Source organism: Myotis lucifugus, unplaced genomic scaffold (genome assembly GCF_000147115.1).
Source record: "Myotis lucifugus unplaced genomic scaffold, Myoluc2.0 scaffold_54, whole genome shotgun sequence".
Taxonomy (NCBI): Eukaryota; Metazoa; Chordata; class Mammalia; order Chiroptera; family Vespertilionidae; genus Myotis; species Myotis lucifugus.
Genome location: NW_005871102.1, coordinates 5,326,361 through 5,347,244, shown reverse-complemented (window position 1 = coordinate 5,347,244; position 20,884 = coordinate 5,326,361). Strand labels below are relative to the sequence as shown.

General features: G+C 35.6%; 1 protein-coding gene across 6 annotated transcripts in view; it reads right to left on the bottom strand.

Moving 5' to 3' along the window:
• Positions 1–20,884, bottom strand: part of XPR1 (xenotropic and polytropic retrovirus receptor 1) — a 110,040-nt gene that overhangs the window by 78,519 nt on the left and 10,637 nt on the right. For all 6 annotated transcript variants that reach the window (XM_006088972.3, XM_014456067.2, XM_023754005.1 and 3 more), the window contains exon 2: positions 3,863–3,914. In XM_006088972.3, the coding sequence (XP_006089034.1) occupies positions 3,863–3,914 (52 nt within the window). The remainder of the gene's footprint in view (positions 1–3,862; positions 3,915–20,884) is intronic.

Below are 20,884 nucleotides of genomic sequence, written 5' to 3'. Positions count from 1 at the left end.
ATAAATTGTAAAGGAAAATGGAAGAGAAATAAAGTAAGTTAGAGGGAAAACCTATAGATGAGCTCTGACCAACAGAACTGTCTTCAATGAGAGAAATATTCTATGCTGTTCAATATAGTAGCCCCTAACCTCATGTGGCTACTAAGCTCTCTCTCTCTCTCTCTCTCTCTCTCTCTCTCTCTCTATATATATATATATATATATATATATGTATATGTATATGTATATATATATATATATTATATATATATATATAGGTAGTATGATTGAGGGTCAGAATATTTCATTTCAATTAATTTAAATAGCTACATCTGGCTGCTGTGTACCAGAATGAATGGTGCTACTATAGATCAAATGAGAACTAAGAGATTTTTAATTAATCACAATATATCAAAAAATGAATGTTATTTGGGTCCTATTCAAACTAATAAATCTTTTTTTAAAGTATAAAATAATAAAATGATTAGGAAAATGTGAGTCCTGACAGGTATTTAATAATATAGAAATTACTATTAATATTTTTATGTGTGATGGGGCAGAGACTATCCTTTAGAAATATTTACAGATAAAATGATACGATTTCTGAAATTTGCTTCAAAACAATCGGAGGGGGATTAAATAAGATTAGGCATTGTATTGATAAGGTACTTCATAAATTTTAGAAATGTAATTCTAAAATTAGTCGCCCATCGTCTAGAACTAAAAAGCAAGCTCACATCTGTTAAAACAACAAAGACCTGGGGACAGAGGTGAGGTGGAAGAAGATGCCTAAAGTGAAGTCAAGCATATAATCAGAATGAATAATTTACAAGCATACTTTCATCTTCAATGCTACTAAGAGCTGAATTCTAAGGAGCTTAGGGAGACTGTAACACATCTGCTAACCAAGTTGAATAAGCAGAGGGAACGTAAGCAAAAAAGATCCAACAAAACCTGTTCATAAGATTGGGGACTAAAGAAGAAATGGCAGAAAAGCAGAGGCCACTGTAGTAGTGGTCAGTGGCTTATGTCCTTAACTATATCTATTCATTTCATTTCAGAAAGTCAGAGAACTGTATTAAGCTAACACTAGCTATGTACACTCCCCATCAAAAGGAATACTTAACATATGTAGTATTCTCAACAATATTTTAAAATATAAAAAATAAAGGAATACTTTGTAACGAGAGGCCAAATGTGAAAAGAAAACAACTAAAGCATCTGGAGGTCTTTCTATTTTAATTCAAACAATCTGAAAAATATATTCCACTGAGTAGACATTTAAAAAAAAATTCTCCAACAATTCATATATTTTTCAAATTTATGCCTATTACATGTATCTTTGAAGGGAGGCATATCACATATGTAAAAACATGAAGTGGTTTAATATCTTACAAAAAATATGCAGCCAACCCAGTAGCTTATAAAATATGATTCCTCAGCAATCAAAGGGAATTCTATGCTTGGCATCAAGACAACATAAATGCACAAAAACACAAAATCTTTAAATTAGGACTTTATATCATCTGTTTCTCCACTGGTTTTAAAGAAATGTTACATGTATCAGCTCAGACTATACCTTATAAAATTATAGTATCAACATTATAAAACAACAAAAAATACAATTAGCCATCTACCCAGCAAGGAAAATCTGCATCTCTTTAGAAAAGTTTAAAAATTTTTAAAAAGACACAAGCTAGGTTAATTTACTCCCTTTTTTCATAAACAATACTTTGATTTTAAGGAAGCTTGAAGAAAATAATTATTTTTATTCCGACCCACTGATGCGCTCTGTAAATATATAAGGTATGTGGCTATTTTAGATAGTAGGACAAAATCTCTGGTCACAAGGGACTTACATTGGTCTCAAGAGAATAAGTCAATGAAAAAACACAGATATCAGAAAGTGACAAATGCTATGCAAAGAAATAAATTAGAGTGATGTAATATAAAGTGACTAAATAGCTATATATATGAATGGGCATTCAAAGGCCTCTTGAGGGGCACAGCCATGTGCCCTTCAAGAATGATCCAATGATTCTCAACAGAGGGCAAGAGCTAAGGACCTATTGTAAGAGCAAGCTTGGCCTGATTTAGGGACATAAGAAAGGCAATGTGTCTGGAGTCTAGTGAGCAAGAAAGAAAATGGCAGAAGGTGAAGTCATGGACGAAGGACTAGATTATTTAGGGCCTTCTAGGTCAGAGTAAAAAATTTTTATATTATGCCCTCAGACTGTAAAAGAAATAGCTTTATGAAACTCACTGTCTCTGGGCAGTGAGGTAAAGAAAAAGTTCTTAACTCTAAATAATGTTCATTTTAGCAGACTTTCACAGAATTCCATTTTTCTATAAGAGCTAGAAATGTATGAAAATTACAGCATGATCCAGCATAAAGGGCTGAAGAAAGATCATCATAATTTCCAACATATCTCAAAGTATCTTTGTTACAAACCAGATGGTAAAACTTAAAAAGAAAAAAAATTAAAGTAGCACAACCTTGAAAATAAAATTAAAAGAATCACTATTTAAAGCAAGTTACACAAGGTGAGAAAATCAGTTTAACTTCCATGTAATTTCATTTTTCTTACAATACTAAAATATTTTGAGGAGGTACTCTTTAGGACACATTAAATATGAGATAATAACCCAAAAAAGAACTATATATTTTGATAAATCTTAAATGTCTTCAGTGAAATATTAGAGAATTAAATATATTATAAACCAAATTCAGTGACATAACACTAGTATCTAAGTGCCAATATCCTGGTAAAGATTTTGAAGTATTGAAGGAAGCACATTTTCAATTCAAAATGATTAGAAATGAAAGATGTAAGATAACAAAATTTTAGATTATAGATCTATAGTTTTATTAAACAACTTCAACATCTATGTCATAAAAATAAGCCTGAAAAAGCTTGTCATTAGAATGACTTCATAGAATACCAGTTTGGTATTTCATAAAGATATTAATCTGTATTAATCTAGAATATTCTTGGCAAATACTTTTTCACATTCTTCTCTCCTAAAAAAAAAAAGTGATGGAAAAAATTTAAAATACCCAGCCTCAGAAAGAATACTCTCTCAAAAAATAGTTGTTGAATTAGCTAATTAATTACTGACACAAGAACCCATACTACTTTAACTTAGAACTCTCCAAACCTATCAAAGGTTAAACCCATAAATAATGAGCTGTGAGCAGAAGCTGAGGTAACAGAAAAAGAAGGATCAATAAAGATAATTAGAGAGATAACCACTGTCCTTAGGTTGTTTTATGACTGCCAAACTGTGTACTTGCATACATATAAATGCTTATCTCTCTCTCTCTCTCTCTCTCTTTCTCTCTCTCTCTCTCTCTCTCACACACACACACACACACACACACACACACACACACACACACACACAGAAAATGTGCTTTGTTGTTTTAGTCCCAGTTTAAAGACATGGCATAAATAGAAAGAAAAAGGTGTGTTGTCCAGACTAATTATGGATTAAGGATCCACTGAAGGTTGATGGATAAAGAGAAAGATATGAAAATACATTTGGAGGTTTCAACAATAAAGAATTTTTAAAAAGAAAAAGAAAATACATTTGGAGGGGTTGAAAATGACACAGATAAGAAATTTGACTCTAAGCCAGTATATGATTCACAATGCTAAGGTTGATTTAAGGATATATAAAAGATCCATCATAGGGAAAATGTTAACTAAACAAAAAATAATCTGATTGAAATATAATGTAATTATGACACATATTATGAAAACTAAAAAAGATCTACATAATAGGACAGGTTATATTGGTTTTGTACTGTGCAGTTTAAAATATCGTTCCTTAAAAAGAGATTTTATGTGACTACATGTAGGAAGGAGTTAATGCATCTTACCTTCCACAGAAGGTGCCTGGTCCTGAGCTGAATACAGCATATCCTTGAAAGCCTATTAGGAAGAAACAAAAGGAATACATGAATTGAATAATCTTTACATTAAAAGCATTTGAAGCTAAACAATTACTTCTTTTTCAATATCCACACAATGACTATATACGGTTCCCTAAATTAATTTAGTGAATTTTTTCCTTTGTTTCTCTTGCCTTAAGAGATGTATCAGCAAAAAATCTGTTATATGAGATGTCTGCATTTTACTGCCTATGTTTTCTTCTAGGGTTTTTATGGGTTCATGACTTAAATGTAAGTCTTTTTTCTATTTTGAGTTTATTCTTGTGTATGGTTTAAGTTGGTAGTCTAGTTTCATTGCATGTACCTGTTCAATTTTCCCAACACCATTTATGGAAGAGACTGTCTTTACTCCATTGATTGCTCTTGCCTCCTTTGTCAAATACCATTTGACCATAATGGCGAGAGTCAATTTCTGGGGTCTCTGTTCTGTTCCACCGATCTATAAGCCTGTTCTTGTGCAAGTACCAGGCTGCTTTTATTATAATGGCTCTGTAGTACAGTTTGATATCTGGTATTGTGATCCCTCTAACTTTGTTCTTCTTTCTCAAGATTGCTGTGGCTATTCATCATCACTATTCATCAGAGAGATGCAAATTAAAACTACAATGAGGTATTACAGAATGGCTACCATCAGTAAATCAACAAACAACAAGTGCTGTTGAGGATGTAGAGAAAAGGGAACCCTAGTACACTGCTGGTGGGAACACAGACTGGCGCCACCACTGTGGAAACAGTAAGGAGTTACCTCAAAAATTTAAAAATGGAACTGCCCTTTGACCAAGCAATCCCACTTCTGGGAATATATCCTAAGAATCCTGAAAGAATATATGAAACCCTATGTTCATAGCAGCATTATTTACAATAGCTAAGATCTGGAAACAGCCCAAGTGCCCCTGTAGATGAGTGGATTAAAAAGCTGTAGTACATTTACACAATGGAATTCTATGCAGCTGTAAAAGAGGCGTTCTTACCCTTTGCAACAGTATGGATTGACCTACAGATTATTATGCCAAGCGAAATAAGCCAGCCAGAGAAAGGCAAATATCCATGATCTCACTTATATGTGTAATCTAATGAACAAAACAAACTGATGAACAGAATAGGTCCAGAGGCATGGATACATAGAACAGACTGACAGATCTCAGGAAGAGATTAACCAAAAAACTTATATGCATATATGCATAGCTCATGTCACAGACAATAGTGCAATGAAAGCTTGAAGTGAGACAGTGGCTGGGTGAAGGGGGGCAAAAGAGGGAGGGGAATGGGGGACATCTCTAATATTGTCAACAATAAAAAATAAATTAAGAAAAAAAGGAATTTAGTGAAATACTTAAATTAACTGTAATAGGCTAAAACAAAAATACTTTATTTTCATACCAATCCAGTACTGTCTAATTTTTAAGACAAGGGCTAATTTGTACACTTTAAAAATTAAAGGGCATTTGAAAAATGCCCCTGAAAAATCATCTGAGAGAACATAAACTCTCTGACTAAAAGAAAGAAGTTATAGAAACTGAGAACAAGAGTCCCAGAGGAATACAATGGAACACCACATAAGAAAATATGAAACACTAAATAAAATTTTTTAAAATTGTGTTATATACATAACATAAAATTTACCATCTTAACTTTGTTCAATTGTACAGTTCAATAGTATTAAGTACATTCACACTGTGTGTAGATAATTTACAGAATTCTTTTCATCTTGGGTAGAAATACTTTTCAATGGAGGTCTGGAAAGTCCTCCCTAACAGTTCAGGACTATAAAGATAGTAAAGGTTTTATTGTTTTTTTTCCAAACCAGGAAATCAACTAACAACCATATTTAGGTACTCTAAATGATTGCCCTTTGGTCTCTTTAAGTGGTTTGTGGGACAGGAATAAAAAGCATTTATTCATATCTATCAAAATGGTAGAATTAATTAAATGGATAAGGCTCCAGAGCTAAAGAGCTGGTCATCAGCTGAGGTGACTGTATCCAGTTCCACAGCTTCAAAGTTTCAAATACCATCTATTAGTGATTCCTAAATTGGCCACCAGCATTCCTCAACTTATGAACAATTGACATTTAGGGCCAGATAACTCTTCGTTGTGAGGGGCTGTTCTGCACATAAGAAGATTTTTTTGTAGCACCCCTGGCATCTAGGGACCCATTAGATAGCAGTAGCAACCAATCCATCAAAGTTGTGACAACCAAAAATGTCTCCAGACACTGCCAAATGTCTGGAAGAACAAAATCAGCCCTCCCCAAAACCACTGGCCTAAAGTCATTCAAGCATATAAACCCCCCCCGCCCCCACCACCAAAAAAAAAAAAAAAATCACAAAGAATATACCTCCAGGGTAACTCATTCTGTATTGAAGTCTAGTAAATGATATTCTTCCCAAATGAATTACCATTGCTTTAGATTAGTGACCAACCTGTTAGTTCCATAACTAAATAAGCTTGACAATATATAGTAAAAAAGACTTCCAAATATTCACTATTTATGTAGAATTTGAGGCAATACAGTATTTTATTACAAAAATACAAGTAATACAACTATTTTATTACAAAAAAATACTTGCTCCTTGTTTCAGGTTCTAGACACAAAGCTCTGAAAACCCTTCAAATTTACTATCTTTTGCATACGAATGGTGGAGGAGTGGTGGGGAAGGCCCCAGATAGCTTCAGGATAGGGGTTGGTCCCCAGAAAAACCATCAACCTGATTAGAAGGTTAAAACTTTTAACCCCATCCAAGACCTCTGAGGACAGGAGAGTGGCTGAACATTGAGTTCAATCACCAATAGCCAAAGATTTAATCATCATGCCCATGTAATAAAACCTCCACAAAACATAAGTCACATCCAATTTATAGTCAGCCAGGCAGAAGTAGTGGGTACCTTGGGTACCCCATTTGCAGCTGGCATCTTAAGTAGGAGTAGTCTTGTGGGAGTTAGCCCTTAACCAATGGTGTCTGTGCTAACTCCAGACAGTGTCAGAATTGAACACACAGTTCAATTAGACACACAGTTAGTATAGAAGAAATGGCTGTCTGTGTCAGAAAAAAGTACATTTGGTGTCAGAAAATACCCAAACAGAAATCTTTTTGGAAAAAAAACCTTTATTAGTGGGACACAGCTTTTGTAAGATTACATTTGAAGCTCAGCCTCATGTTTACTGACTACTAATTCTTACACTTACTTGTGTACAAAAGCTCTAAGTCAGCGGTTCTCAACCTGTGGGTCGCGACCCCTTTGGGGGTCAAATGACCCTTTCACAGGGGTCGCCTAAGACCATCGGAAAACACATATATAATTACATATCATTTTTGTAATTAATCACTATGCTTTAATTATGTTCAATTTGTAACAATGAAAATACATCCTGCATATCAGATATTTACATTACGATTCATAACAGTAGCAAAATTACAGTTATGAAGTAGCAACGAAAATAATTTTATGGTTGGGGGTCACCACAACATGAGGAACTGTATTAAAGGGTCGCAGCATTAGGAAGGTTGAGAACCACTGCTCTAAGTGAATATGACAAAGGTATGGGACTTCTTTTAAGAAAAATGTATGTAGACACACTCACTATTTTTCTTTACAATTTCAGATGTCTCAGAGACCACTAACTTCATCTAAAGAAAAGTTAGTCCATAAGATCTTACCAAACATCAGAAAGTCTTTATTTCAGCTTAGAGATGAGTATTTTATATTAAAGTCCTATATAGCTGTAGAGTGGTGGTTATGTTACGTGGCTTGTACACAGTAGGAGCTCAATAAATAATTCTTAGATTCAAAAGTTTCTTCTTTGGAGAAAATTACTTTAAAGATGACTGAAAAAGCAAAATCTCTGACATATAATGAAAATGGATTGAATTTGCAAAAGGAAAGCTGACAAAATTAAGTTTTTTTAAATGATTAAAATTCATTTTTTATTATAAAACTGAATCATAATTTCATTTAAATCAAGACAACCCTCAGCAAAATCATGGACAATTCTCCTTACTACTTCAGTTTTCCTCTAAATAAGACTTTTTTTTTAATGGTAACAGACTCTAAAGAACTCCATAAATAGCATATCATTCTATACCTGTGACAAAAGAACAGCCCCCATTTGGGAAACAGGGGTGGGAAAAGCCACAAAGTATTGCCTTAGTACCTAAGAATTGTCTGTAAGTCACCCAGATCACTTGCCTGGGTTAGGATGGAATACATACAAATATACAAAACAACAAATTAAAAGAGTTTCCTAGATGCTTGCTCTTTTATTTTAAGGAAATCCAATACTTTATATAAAACTCTGAACTTGTATAAAAAATAAAATAAATACATACGCATGTCCATTACAGAAGATTGATTTCTAAAGGATTCAAAACAATCTTGTTCATCAGCATCTCAGAGTGATATTTTTGTTAGAATGTTACTGAAATATATGTAAACTAGGACAAAACTCTTAGTGTTTATTAAGAACCCATATAACAGTAAAATCTTACAAATTAAATCCAAATACAACCACAAAACCAATACTAATCAACCAACAACATTAACATAACAGGACAACAGATGTTGTTTGCAGAGACAAAAATCTCAACTGATAATATGAATACCATGCTGACTGCCAATATACCTGTTCTTCTGAGTTTGGAATGCCTATGTAACTGTGTCAGATGTGACATAATTCCCCAATCTCTCTTCATGAGGCAGCATAATAGAGTGGCTAAAAACTACAGAATTAGACAATATGTATGAAAACCAATTCTATCATTTATTAGCTTGGGAAAATTAACTGTTCTGTACTTCAGTACCCTTATCTGTAAAACAGGAATAGTGACTGCACATATCCCACAGGCTTATAGTGAAAATTAAAAACTCTTAAAACACAAATGCTTATATTAATTACTAGAGGCCCGATGCACGAAATTCATGCAAGGGGCTTGGCCTTCGCAGCCATGGCGGCTGCCGCAGCCCTTGTAGCCCTGCCTTCATCCAGAAGGTCATCGGTTGGTCCCTAGCTGTCCGGTCTAATTAGCATATTATGCTTTTATTATTACAGATGATTCATGATTATACATGAAGAGCACTTAGAACTGCTTAGAACACAGAAGATACTCAAAGAATGTTAGTTAATAGAATGTGAACTAACACAAAACTTATGTCATACAGCAGGTTCTGGCATCATCTGGCCCTCTACTGGCCATTTATGCATTAGATACGCTTCAGTTCTTATGAACTCTTCACAAAATAGTATAGTACTATCTGAAGCCAACATGACTAAACAAGCATAAACATAGGCACTATAATCTTCTGGCATTATTAGTTTATAAAATAGTCACCTAGAGGATATAGAATATGCTTCTATAATATTTTCAGATGATTGCTGACATGAACACACTATCTTTTTAATTCTCATAGGAAACCTACAGACTCCTAAGATAATACATGCATATTCCAATTTGCATATGCTTTAAACAACAAGGTCTCCTAAATATATTACTTGAACTGTCTACAATATATTGTACAAAATAGGTTATAGTTCAAATTTAATATGTATTCAATAATACTGCCAATACAAATTTCTTATATTGTTAATTCTAATAACCCATAGCACTTCATCTCTAATCTCCTCTCCAAAGCATAGATGGATTTCACAGACCATTTCACAGATAAAGGAGGTCAAAAGCTAGAAAAACTCGCATTTCATATCAACTCGCCATTAGCCTCATATATAACATACTAAAAATATTATCACCTTTATCAATAAAATATCTAACCTATGTGGTTCTTATTGCTTCAACATTCATTCAAAGTCAACACACTGCATGCAATCTAATTATTGGATTAACAAACAATAACATAAAACACAGGCATTTGAAGAGAAAGGGCAAGAAATATTTGTTATATACCTTTAAATGAGTCATAATCCCTGTTAACAGGGCTTTATAATTGGGCACAACTTACAACAGACTTTTTTTACCTGAAAACTTTTGCAATTGGAACTCCTAAATAATAAAAAATTTGATATATTCTTTAAAAATATGTACATTGGGTGTTGATCTATAGCACCATAGAAACATTCTCCAATTATTTATTTAGTTTCTACTTCCTCTTTTTGCATTCCCTGTTTTAATTTTTTTCCACCAGAAATATTGGGAAACTGTGAATAATTTGCAAGTCAGTTACATCTGAACTGGTTTCTTTGTCTCATCACCCAGAAATCAGTCGTTTCCTAATACTAAAGTGCTAAGGATAGATCTGTAAATCAACTGATAAACCTCAAAAGAGGACATTCTAGTATTCTCAAGTGTCCTATACAAAGAATCCTCATTTAATTAATTTTCACTTTTATCCCCAAATAGAAATAAACTAACCTGGCTGGTTTTGTCTTTTTAAATTTAAATTCTTTATTGTTTAAAGTATTACATAAGTCTCCTTTTTCCCCCATTGACCTCTTCCCAGTTGCTCCCACCACCCAGGACATGCCCTCACCCATCTACTGTCGGTGTCCATTGGTTATGCTCATATGCATGCATACAAGTCATTTGGTTGATCTCTTACACCCTCACCCTCCACCTTCCCTCATAGATTAGACAGTCTGTTCAATGCTTCTATGTCTCTGGTTCTATTTTTGTTCACCAGTTTATGTTGTTCATTATATTCCATGTGGTATTTATCTTTCTCTGACTGGCTTATTTCACTTAGCATAATGCTCTCCAGTTCCATCCATGCTGTTGTAAATGGTAAGAATTCCTTCTTTTTTACAGCAGTGTAGTATTCCATTGTGTAGATGAACCACAGTTTTATAATCCACTCATCTGCTGATGGGCACTGTAGTAAGTTTTTAACTCAGGAGTGTGTGTCCTCCAAATTTGTTCTTTTTCAAGATTGTTTGGCTATTTGGGGCCCCTTGATTGCCATATGAATATGAGAATCAGAATTTCCATTTCCAGCTGGCGTGGCTCAGTGGTTGAGCATCAACCTATGAACCAGGAGGTCACAGTTTGATTCCCGGTCAGGGCACATGACCAGGTTGTGGGCTCAACCCCCAGTGTGGGGTATACAGAAGGCAGCCAATGATTCTCTCTCATCATTGAGGTTTCTATCTCTCTCTCCTCCCTTCCTCTCTTCATTTTGAGACGTTCTTCTTCACTCATTGCAGCGTTTTCCTGCCAGCCCTGGAAAGGCTCTTGGCGGTGGTTTCACTGGGTATCCAGAGTTGGAAGCATCCTAACCTGGCTGTGTTTTATGATAAAAATAATCTATAAAGTCAATAAAAACTCATACAAATTCCTACAATCTAATACATTACAACAAAATTAATATACTCTTGCACCTACTTTAATAATTCTGAGCCTACAGTATATTAGAAGTAGTATACATTGACTCCTTTCATGGAATTCAAAAATACCCCATCGTTAACTTTTGCAATTCAATCTGCTAAAGTTGTTTGAACATCCTGGGCCCAGTGGCTCAGTTGGTTAAACAACATTTCCTAACCAAAAAAGTCGTGGGGGTTCAATTCCTGATCAGGGCACATAGTTGGGGCAAGTATTGGAGGCAATCAATTGATGTTTCTCTCTCTCTCTAAAATCAATAAAACATATCCTCGGGTGAGGATTTTAAAAAAATAATTGTTGCATTATATTACTGAATCTATTAAATGTATACTAAATGTGTAAAATATATATAATTTAAAATAGGAAGAAGTAATTTGGAATATATATTGTTATATTCACATTTATGTATTTCCATACTAATTCTGACCTTCACTGACATGGCTTTTACTACTTCTACGTGAATAAATCCCAAACCTATATCCTCAGCTATGTCTGCTAACAAAAACTCAGAATGCCCAAAATTCAATTTGTTTTCTCCCCAAAGCCTAGTCTTCTCATGTTCTTTATTTCTGTTAATATCATTGCTGTTCTTTATTTCTGTTAATATCATTGCCAATATCCGAATCACACAAATTCACAATCTCGGTTATTATGATCTCACACATTCAACAAATAATTAACTGAATATCTGCTATGTGCCAGGCACTGCCCTAGGTACCTGGGATACATCAAGAGGAAAATAAAAGTTCCTGTCCCAGTGGAATTAACATTCTTCATTCTCCTTTCCATCCCTGAGTTTAGTGATCGGGTTCAATCAATGCCACTATCACAATCTCTTCATTCATTCTCTCCTTTCCTTTTATTTGAACTATTTCAACAGACTCTTAACTGATTTACCAATCTGTAAGTTTTCATCTCTCTAATACATCTCACAAACTGTTGTCAGATCAATGTTCCCAAAGCACCAATCTGATTCTCCTGCTCAAAACTTATAAGGATTTCCCAATGGCCATAAAATAAAGCCCATACTCCTCTGCTGGCCTCTAAGGCATCCAGAATGGTCTAATCTACCTTTGTAGGCTTATCTTCCAAACTGGAGAAAACCAATTTCATTTTCACAACCTAAACCTAACACCAAAATGAATAATTTATTACTCATTTTAACAACCTCATCTTTATCTTTGTTTACAACTATTGCCTCTACCAGGAATCCCCCACCTCTACCACTATCTTTTATATCTAACCTCCAAATCTTAACTATCCTTTAAGATGTAAATTGAATTTAATCTCTTTTATGCTTTGCTTTGATTCCTCCAGCTGGATGTCATTACTCTCTCCTATGAAATACTATAGTACTCCATTTGAAATCATTTATAGCACTTAATATTTCTACCTTATGTTTTAATTACCTGTTATTTGATCCCCATTTGACTTGAAAGTCAGGTTTTTAGCCACCTTGCTTATACTTGTATTTTAATATTATTATTAAGGAAGTTACTAAGCTTTATTCATTCAATGAACATTAGTGGAAATCTATTCTGTGCACTATGCCAGGCTCTTAAGAAATACAGTTGACTCTTGAATAACATGGGTTTGAACTGCATGGGTCCACTTATACATGGATTTCTTTCAATAAATACTATAAATGTATTAATTCTTCCTTATGACTTTATTCTCTCTAGCTTACTTTATTGTAAGAATACTGTACATAATACATATAACATACAAAATATGTGCTGACTGTGTTATTGGTAAGGCTTCTGGTCAACAGTAAGCTATTTAGTAGTTAAGTTTTGGGGAGTCAAAAGTTATACCCTCACTTTCTACTGCGTGGGGGGTTGGCACCCCTAACTTCAAGTTGTTCAAGGGTCAACTGCAATGATGAATCTAACAAGGAGATGACAAACATATAAATAGATAAATTAAAATATAATGTTAAATACTAAAAAGAAATATGAATAAAATTTCAAAGTCTAAGGCAGGAGCAATCCTATATAATAAAAGGCTAATATGCAAATCAACCGAACAGAGGAATGACCGGTCACTATGACTCACACTGACCACCAGGGGGCAGACGCTCAACGCAGGAGCTGCCCCCCTGGCCAGAGCAGCAGCGGTGGTGGGAGCCTCTCCTGTCTCCGCGGCAGCACTAAGGATATCCAACTACCAGAGGGAGAGGGCCTAACCCAGGGGTGGGCAACCCTTGGCACACGTGCCAAAGACGGCATGCCAGTAACTTTTGCGGGCACGCGAAACCCTCTCTTATAATCTTCCATTTACAAATTTTTTCTTAATACCAACTTTTTTATTTTTCAGATAAATTCAGTGTAGGTGCATCTTAGATAAATAAATAATTTTACATAACAAGTTATCTTAAAGACTATAGACATGGATTGACGAGAGTGGGGGAGAGCAATTTCTATGCCTCTGCCTTAACTCTCCCTGCCTTCCTAGATCTGACTAGTGTTTTGGTTTCATCCACATACGCTTGTGAATCTTTGTTCTCAGTGATGAATTTTGTTAAGTCTCGTAATAGGAGTAGCCTGATGGATGAAAGTAGTAGCTTGTGCATATCTCTGAAGGTCACGAAATATAAACCTGATGTAAAATCTCTGTCATCAGTGATGCAGCAGCAAAAGTCCCACTGATAATATCAAACAAAGTCATAAAGTTTTCTGTTGGACTATCAGTGTATATGTATACATTAAAAAATAAATGTATTTTTCATCATCATATGCTGTGTTTTTGTCGCTCGAATGAATTTTATTATTTCTTCAAGGTTCTTCACATACGTACACCTTAAGAGATATCAAGTAGGTGTAACATGTTCTCAAAAAATTAGGGTTGGCACGCAGAAGAATTTTGAGTCAGAGATTTTGTTGGTTTTGGCACACACTCACAAAAAGGTTGCCCACCTCTGGCCTAAGCCATCAGCTGGACAGCCCCCAAGGGTTCCCAACTGCAAGAGGGCACAGGCCGGGTGAGGGGACCCCCCCCCCAAGTGCAAAAATTTTGTGCACTGGGCCTCTAGTGAAAAAATAAAAGTAGATGAAATATGGGAAAAGAAAGATACCATGAAGCAAAACAGAAAAATTAGGCAAACAACTAAACAAGAACAAAGGGAAATTAATATCTCCAAGATTTTGAGCCCAGGTAAAAAGAAAGTTGATTATTGATCATATTAACTGAGTTGGAAAAAATCAAAGAAAAAAATGTGGGCAAAGAAAAGATAAACGTTTGGGTTGACAAACCACTTTAGGTATCCACAGGACAACTGAGATGATCAACAAACAAATGAAAAAAGAGATCAACAGTTTGAAAGATAGGTCATAGCTAGTGGCTAAGAGTTGACAATCATCTATATAAAGGTGATTTGAAATTGCCTAGGGTCTGGATAAATGAAATTTCTCAGAAAGTGAGGAGTGGGCCATCGACAGGATCTTTTGGAATATACAGTAGCAATAAGGAAAAAATCAGATGTATATGGTGCCATAAAAACTAAAGTATTTTAAGAAGGAAGAGAGATTTAAAATTATCAAAAGCTGTTTAGAGAAGAGATATCTGTATCCCCTTGTTCACTGTAGCATTATTAACAACTAGAGGCCCGATGCACGAATTCATGCACAGGTGGGTTCCCTCAGCCTGGCCAGCAATCGGGGCCGATCAGAGCCAGCCGGCTAGGGAAGAGACCATGGGAGGCTGGCCAGCCGCAGGAGGTTGGCTGTGGGAGCTCACTGAACACCTGGCCGGCCAGGGGGAGGGACCTTGGGAGGTTGGCCGGCCACTGGAGGTTGGCTGTGAGAGCGCAACTGACCACCAGGGGGAAGCTCCTGCATTGAGCATCTGCCCCCTGGTGGTCAGTGAGTGTCATAGCCACCAGTCAACCGGTCGTTCAGTCGACTGGTCATAAGGGTCGCTTAGGCTTTTATATATATAGATAGCCATAACGTGGAAATAACCTAAGTGTCTATGAACAAATGAATGGATAAAGAAGATATGGTATGTATGTATGTATGTATGTATGTATGTGTACACACACACAGAGGAATATTCAGCTATGAGAAAGAAGGAAACACTGCCATTTGTAACAAACTGGATAAATCTTGAGGGCATTATGTTAAATGAAGACAAATCATTTACATGTAGAATCTAAAAAATCTGAACTCAGAAAGTAGAGAGACTTGGTTACCAAGGGCTGGAATAAGGGGAGGGGAGGAGGTAAAGGAATGGGGAGATATTGGTCAAAGTACAAACTTCCAGTATAAGATTAACAAGTTCTGAGTATCTAAAGTATAACATGATGATTATCATTAATAACACTGTATTCTATACTTGAAAGTTAAAAAGACTGTATCTTAAATGTTCTCATCACAAAAAAGAAATGATAATCATGTAATGGGCTGGAGGTGTTAGCTAATGCTATGGTGATGATCATTTTGCAATATATAAATACATCAATTAACACGTTGTACACCTTAAATTTATACAATGTTATATGTTAATTATATCTCAATAGAGCTGGACAAATAATTTAAAGATAAATGAGAATATCTGAGTTAAAAAAAAAACAAGAAAAGGTTCATTATACTAATAGTAGTTCTGTTTCTTTTTAAAAATATATATATTTGTATTGATTTCAGAGAGGAAGAGAGAGGGAGAGAGAGATAGAAACATCAATTATGGGGATCATTTATTGGCCGCCTCTTGTGTGCCCCCTACTGGGGATTGAGCCAGTAAGCCAAACCATGCCCTCCTGGTTCATAGGTCAACGCTCAACCACTGATCTACACCGGCCAGGCAATAATTATTCTGTTTCTTGAGCTGGATGGTGACCATAGATGCCTCGTCTTCATATGTATCTATCTATCTATTTAATTGCAATGCTGCAACTAAATTATAAAGAAAAATAGCTAAATTAGAATGCCTAGACTCTGACTTTCTACTTTAGAGCCTCTAATGTAAACTATCCATATTAAGATTAATAAAGAAAAGCAAGCTAAAAGTTAAAGAAATTTTTTTTAAAAAGCTGTTTATAAGTCAAGGAGGAAGAGACTAAGAGGAGGTAATTAGAACTGAGGATCAGGAGCTCACTGGTGACCTTCACAAAATGGTTTCAGTAGAGTGATGGGACAGAAGCTAGATTAGATTGAATTGAATACACATGAGAGCTAAGGATATGATGGCAATAAATACTAATCAATAATAAAAGTAGGTAACATTTATTGACTGCCTACTATCAGATGTTGTTTTGAGTATTTTAAACATTTTATGTTAACAGAGGCTCACAACTCTTAAATGTAAATATGATTCTTGTTTTACCACTGAGGATCTAAACTAAGAAAAGTTATTAAAGCATCTTCCCAAGTATTGCTCATTCTATAATCTGTGCTTCTTTGAGAAAAGGATATGTACCCCACTATACGGAGTGAAATCTTCTTTTCTGAGACTTACTTCTGATTTTGGCCTCTGAATTTCCTTTTATTTTCAAAACTTTTCTAAACCATTAGATATTTACATCAGGTATAGTAACTAGCCTCTGAGAGGGCCCCAGCGATTCTTGCCTCCCAGGAAGTAATGCTCTTGTGCAATCTCCTCCCATACTAAATAGGGCTGACATGTATAACCTATAGAATATTGCATAAATGACCGAGTACTACTACCAAGGCTACACCATAAAAGAGATTGCGGTTTTCATCTTGCTCTACTAGGTGTACCAGTTAATAATGCGGATTTTTTTTAAAGCTGGAGTTACACATATGTTGATATACATGCGATTTGATATGTATGCTATTTTGTTGTTTTGACAGCAAGCTTCAAAACTTCATATGTCAAATTTTCTGAAGGCATCATAGATATTTTTACACTTAAAAATGTCGAATTTCATGCCCAAAAAAAGAGCATTTGAGGGAAATTTTAATTCATTACTTTATTTTGAAGAAAAGTGCTGCTGAAAAGTATCATACACTTCGGGAAGCTTATGGTGAACATGCTCCATCTCAAGATGCTTGTGAACGCTGGTTTAAACACTTTAAAAGTGGTGATTTCGATGTGAAAGACAAAGAACGTCCAGGTCAACCAAAAGAGTTTGAAGACCAACAATTACAGGCATTATTGGATGAAGACGCATGTCAAACTCAAAAACAACTTGCAGAAAGATTAAATGTTGCTCAGCAAACAATTTCCAATTGTTTACAAGCAGTGAGAAATATTTTAAAGGAAGGAAAATGGGTGCCACATCAACTGAACAAAAGACAAATGGAAAACCGAAAAGTCATCAGTAAAATGTTGCTTCAATGGCACAACAGAAAGTCTTTTTTGCATGGAATTGTGACTGGCAATGAAAAGTGGACTTATTTTGAGAATCCTAAGCACACAAAATCATGGGTTAATCCAGGTCAACCATCAACACTGACTGCAAGGCCAAACTGCTTCAGAAAGAAGACAATGCTCTGTGTTTGGTGGGATCAGGAAGGTGTGGTGTATTACGAGAGTCTAAAACCAGGTGAAACGTTAATACTGATTGCTACCGACAACAAATAATTAATTTGAACCACGCTTTGATCGTGAAATGACAAGAATGGACCAGAAGACATGGCAAAGTAATTTTGCTTCATGATAATGCACCATCACACACTTCAAAACCAGTTAAAGACACGTTCAAAGATCTTGCCTGGGAAGTATTATCCCACCACCATATTCTCCAGAACTTGCTCCTTCAGATTACCACTTGTTCCAATCGATGGCACACACACTTTCTGAGCAGCACTTCAAAACGTAGGAAGAAGTGGAAAATTGGGTCTCTGAATGGTTTGCCTCCAAACTAGAGGCCCGAAGCACGAAATTCGTGCACAGGGGGTGTATGTCCCTCAGGCCAGCCTGCACCCTCTCCAATCTGGGATCCCTCTCACAATCCGGGACTGCTGGCTCCCGACTGCTCACCTGCCTGCCAGCCTGATCACCCCCTAACCACTCCCCTACCAGCCTGACCATCGCCTAAACTGCTCCCCCTGCCAGCCCAGTCACCCCCCAACTGCCCCTCCCCCTGCAGGCCCGGGTCACCCCTAACTATCCTCCCCTGCCAGCCTGGTCGCCCCCAAGTGCCCTACCCTGCAGGCCTGGTTGCCCCTAACTTCCCTCCCCTGCCGGCCTGGTCGCCCCTAACTGCCCTCCTCTGCCGGCCAGGTCACCCCTAACTGCCCTCCCCTGCAGGCCATCTTTGGCCATCATGGGGGTGGCCATCTTGTGTGTTGGAGTGATGGTCAATTTGCATATTACCTCTTTACACAAAAAAAACTGAAGTTCAGAGAAATAAAATAACTTTTTAAAGGTATCAGCCAATAAGTGAAATAAATGCAATTAAAGCAAAAATTTATATAAAAGTAAAGCTACTTTCTCTACTAGCTTCAAATCTGAATAGATCTCATATCCTGAAGGAACCCTTTCCTTTATCCTATTCATTCCTAAAGGTTCTATCCTATTTTCATGTTAATAGAGAAATTTCTCAAATGAAAAGTACACAAGTGTTGCCTCGATTACTTTAACCTCTTAAAATCCAGAATAAAGTTAGCACAAGACAATTAATGTTAAAAATTCACCAATGGGCTCCTTTTGTCATATCCAAAGTCCTATCCTTAATCATCATTCTCATTGACCTGTTTACAATGTCAATTCTGATAATCCATTTACCCTTAAGACCCCTGACTCTTGTGGCAATATATTTTCCAAGATTTCCTCTATTGTGTCTCTATTTTTCTGCCTTAAAACTACTTTCCCTTAGTAAATTGTTTCTTTAATTTCTATCTCAATTAAAACTATCTTATCTTTTGATACAGTTTTTGAAATTCCAGCTACTTATTTATACTTATAGACATTTCACACATGAAATCAGCATATTTAAGAACTAATTTCAAGAGTTTACCATCCCCCAAAGTAGCTACTTTACCAGTTTCCCTAGATTTAAAGCATATTGAATTCTTCCCCCTTCAACCCCTATACCTATACTAGTAAGTGTTATACTTATTGTCCTAAGTGCTTTCCAATAATTAATTCATTTCATTTTACATGATCCTCAGAAGTAGGCATTATTATTATTATCCCCAGTTTAAATTGTGGCACAGAAAGGCTAAATGACTTCCCCAAGCTCACAGAATTATCACAATTTCAATTCTAATTTCTCAATCAAGAACTGAATTTTTTTAAAGTCCATGATACTAAGCAAAAAAAAAAAAAAAAAATACTATAGAAAACATTTTGCAACCCTTTCTTTTTAGCAAATATCTAATAGCAACATATTTTGAAATACTCATATTTCAAAAGCTTACTCTACTCAGAAAGAAATATTTATAAAAAATGTATAAACCTGCCTGACTGGTGCAGCTCAGTGGTTGAGCAACAACCCATGAACCAGTTCAATTCCTAGTCAGGGCACATGCCTGGGTTGCGGGCTCCATACCCAGTAGGGGCCGTGCAGGAGGCCAAACGATGATTTTCTCTCTCCATTCCTCTCCCTTCCTCTCTCTCTCAAATCAATAAAAACTTTTAAAAAATATATAAACTCTGTCATTAGAAGTAGTGACTCAAGTTGATTACCAACAGTTTTATTACCTATCAAATATATTTGAAAAACGAGAAAGACTATCTCAGTTTCATTATCACTGATCACATTTGAGTTTGTTAAATAAAACTAAGTAAAAATGGCTAAATCAACATTCACTAAATAAGCAAACTAAAAAAATAGGAAACTTCTCTAAATTGATACCAAAGCAATTCATTTCCAGAGTTCTAGCCACACTTTGTAGGAGACAGATATGAACTTTAATTTTCTTCATATACTGTCTTCAATCATGCTCTTCTGAAGCTCTATTTCTCATCTTTTAATGACATCTCAGGCAGATCTCATGGCCTTTCAGTCATTCTCCGTTGTTTAAAAGAAAAAAGTTGCTAAATATGCCAGAAACTGACAGATTCTGGATGCTGACAGTTATCTACTACTCTGCCTAACACATAGTAGGCTCTCGATAAATACTATATATTATTTCTATTATACTTCATCAAATGTAATATGCCACTAATAGTAATATACTCCATAACTGTATGTGCCTCTAAGCATGAAAGTCTGCCAATTAACCTATGAGACAGCATTGATTATAAGATGTATATTGATGTCAGATGTTAAAATGTGGGAAAAATATATATTAAAATTAATTAAATAAGGGATTTATTCAAGGTTTCATTATTTTTGGCTAAACTATTTGGCTTTTCTGTCTTTGGTGTTTTCTCTCCAATGAACCCTCTAAGATCTAAATTACACATCTCACTTTGCACTGATCCCTGCCCTCAATCTCTTCTTTAAAATCCATGATGGTTCACACCCAGGAAACATTTAAACTCCTTAGCAAGGTATCTGAGGCCTTCACCCTTTGATCCCTTCCAGTCCACCTTTCCAACCTCACCCTATCAGCTCCCCAACATCTACTAAACCAGGTATCATTAATATGCTTGAACACTTCCACCTATCTATGCCTTTATACAGTATTACCTTTCCTACATTGATTGCCCCCAGTGCCCTTTCCTCTCACACGTGATCAACCCTACTCAACTTCTAGTAGCAGGTCAATACCAT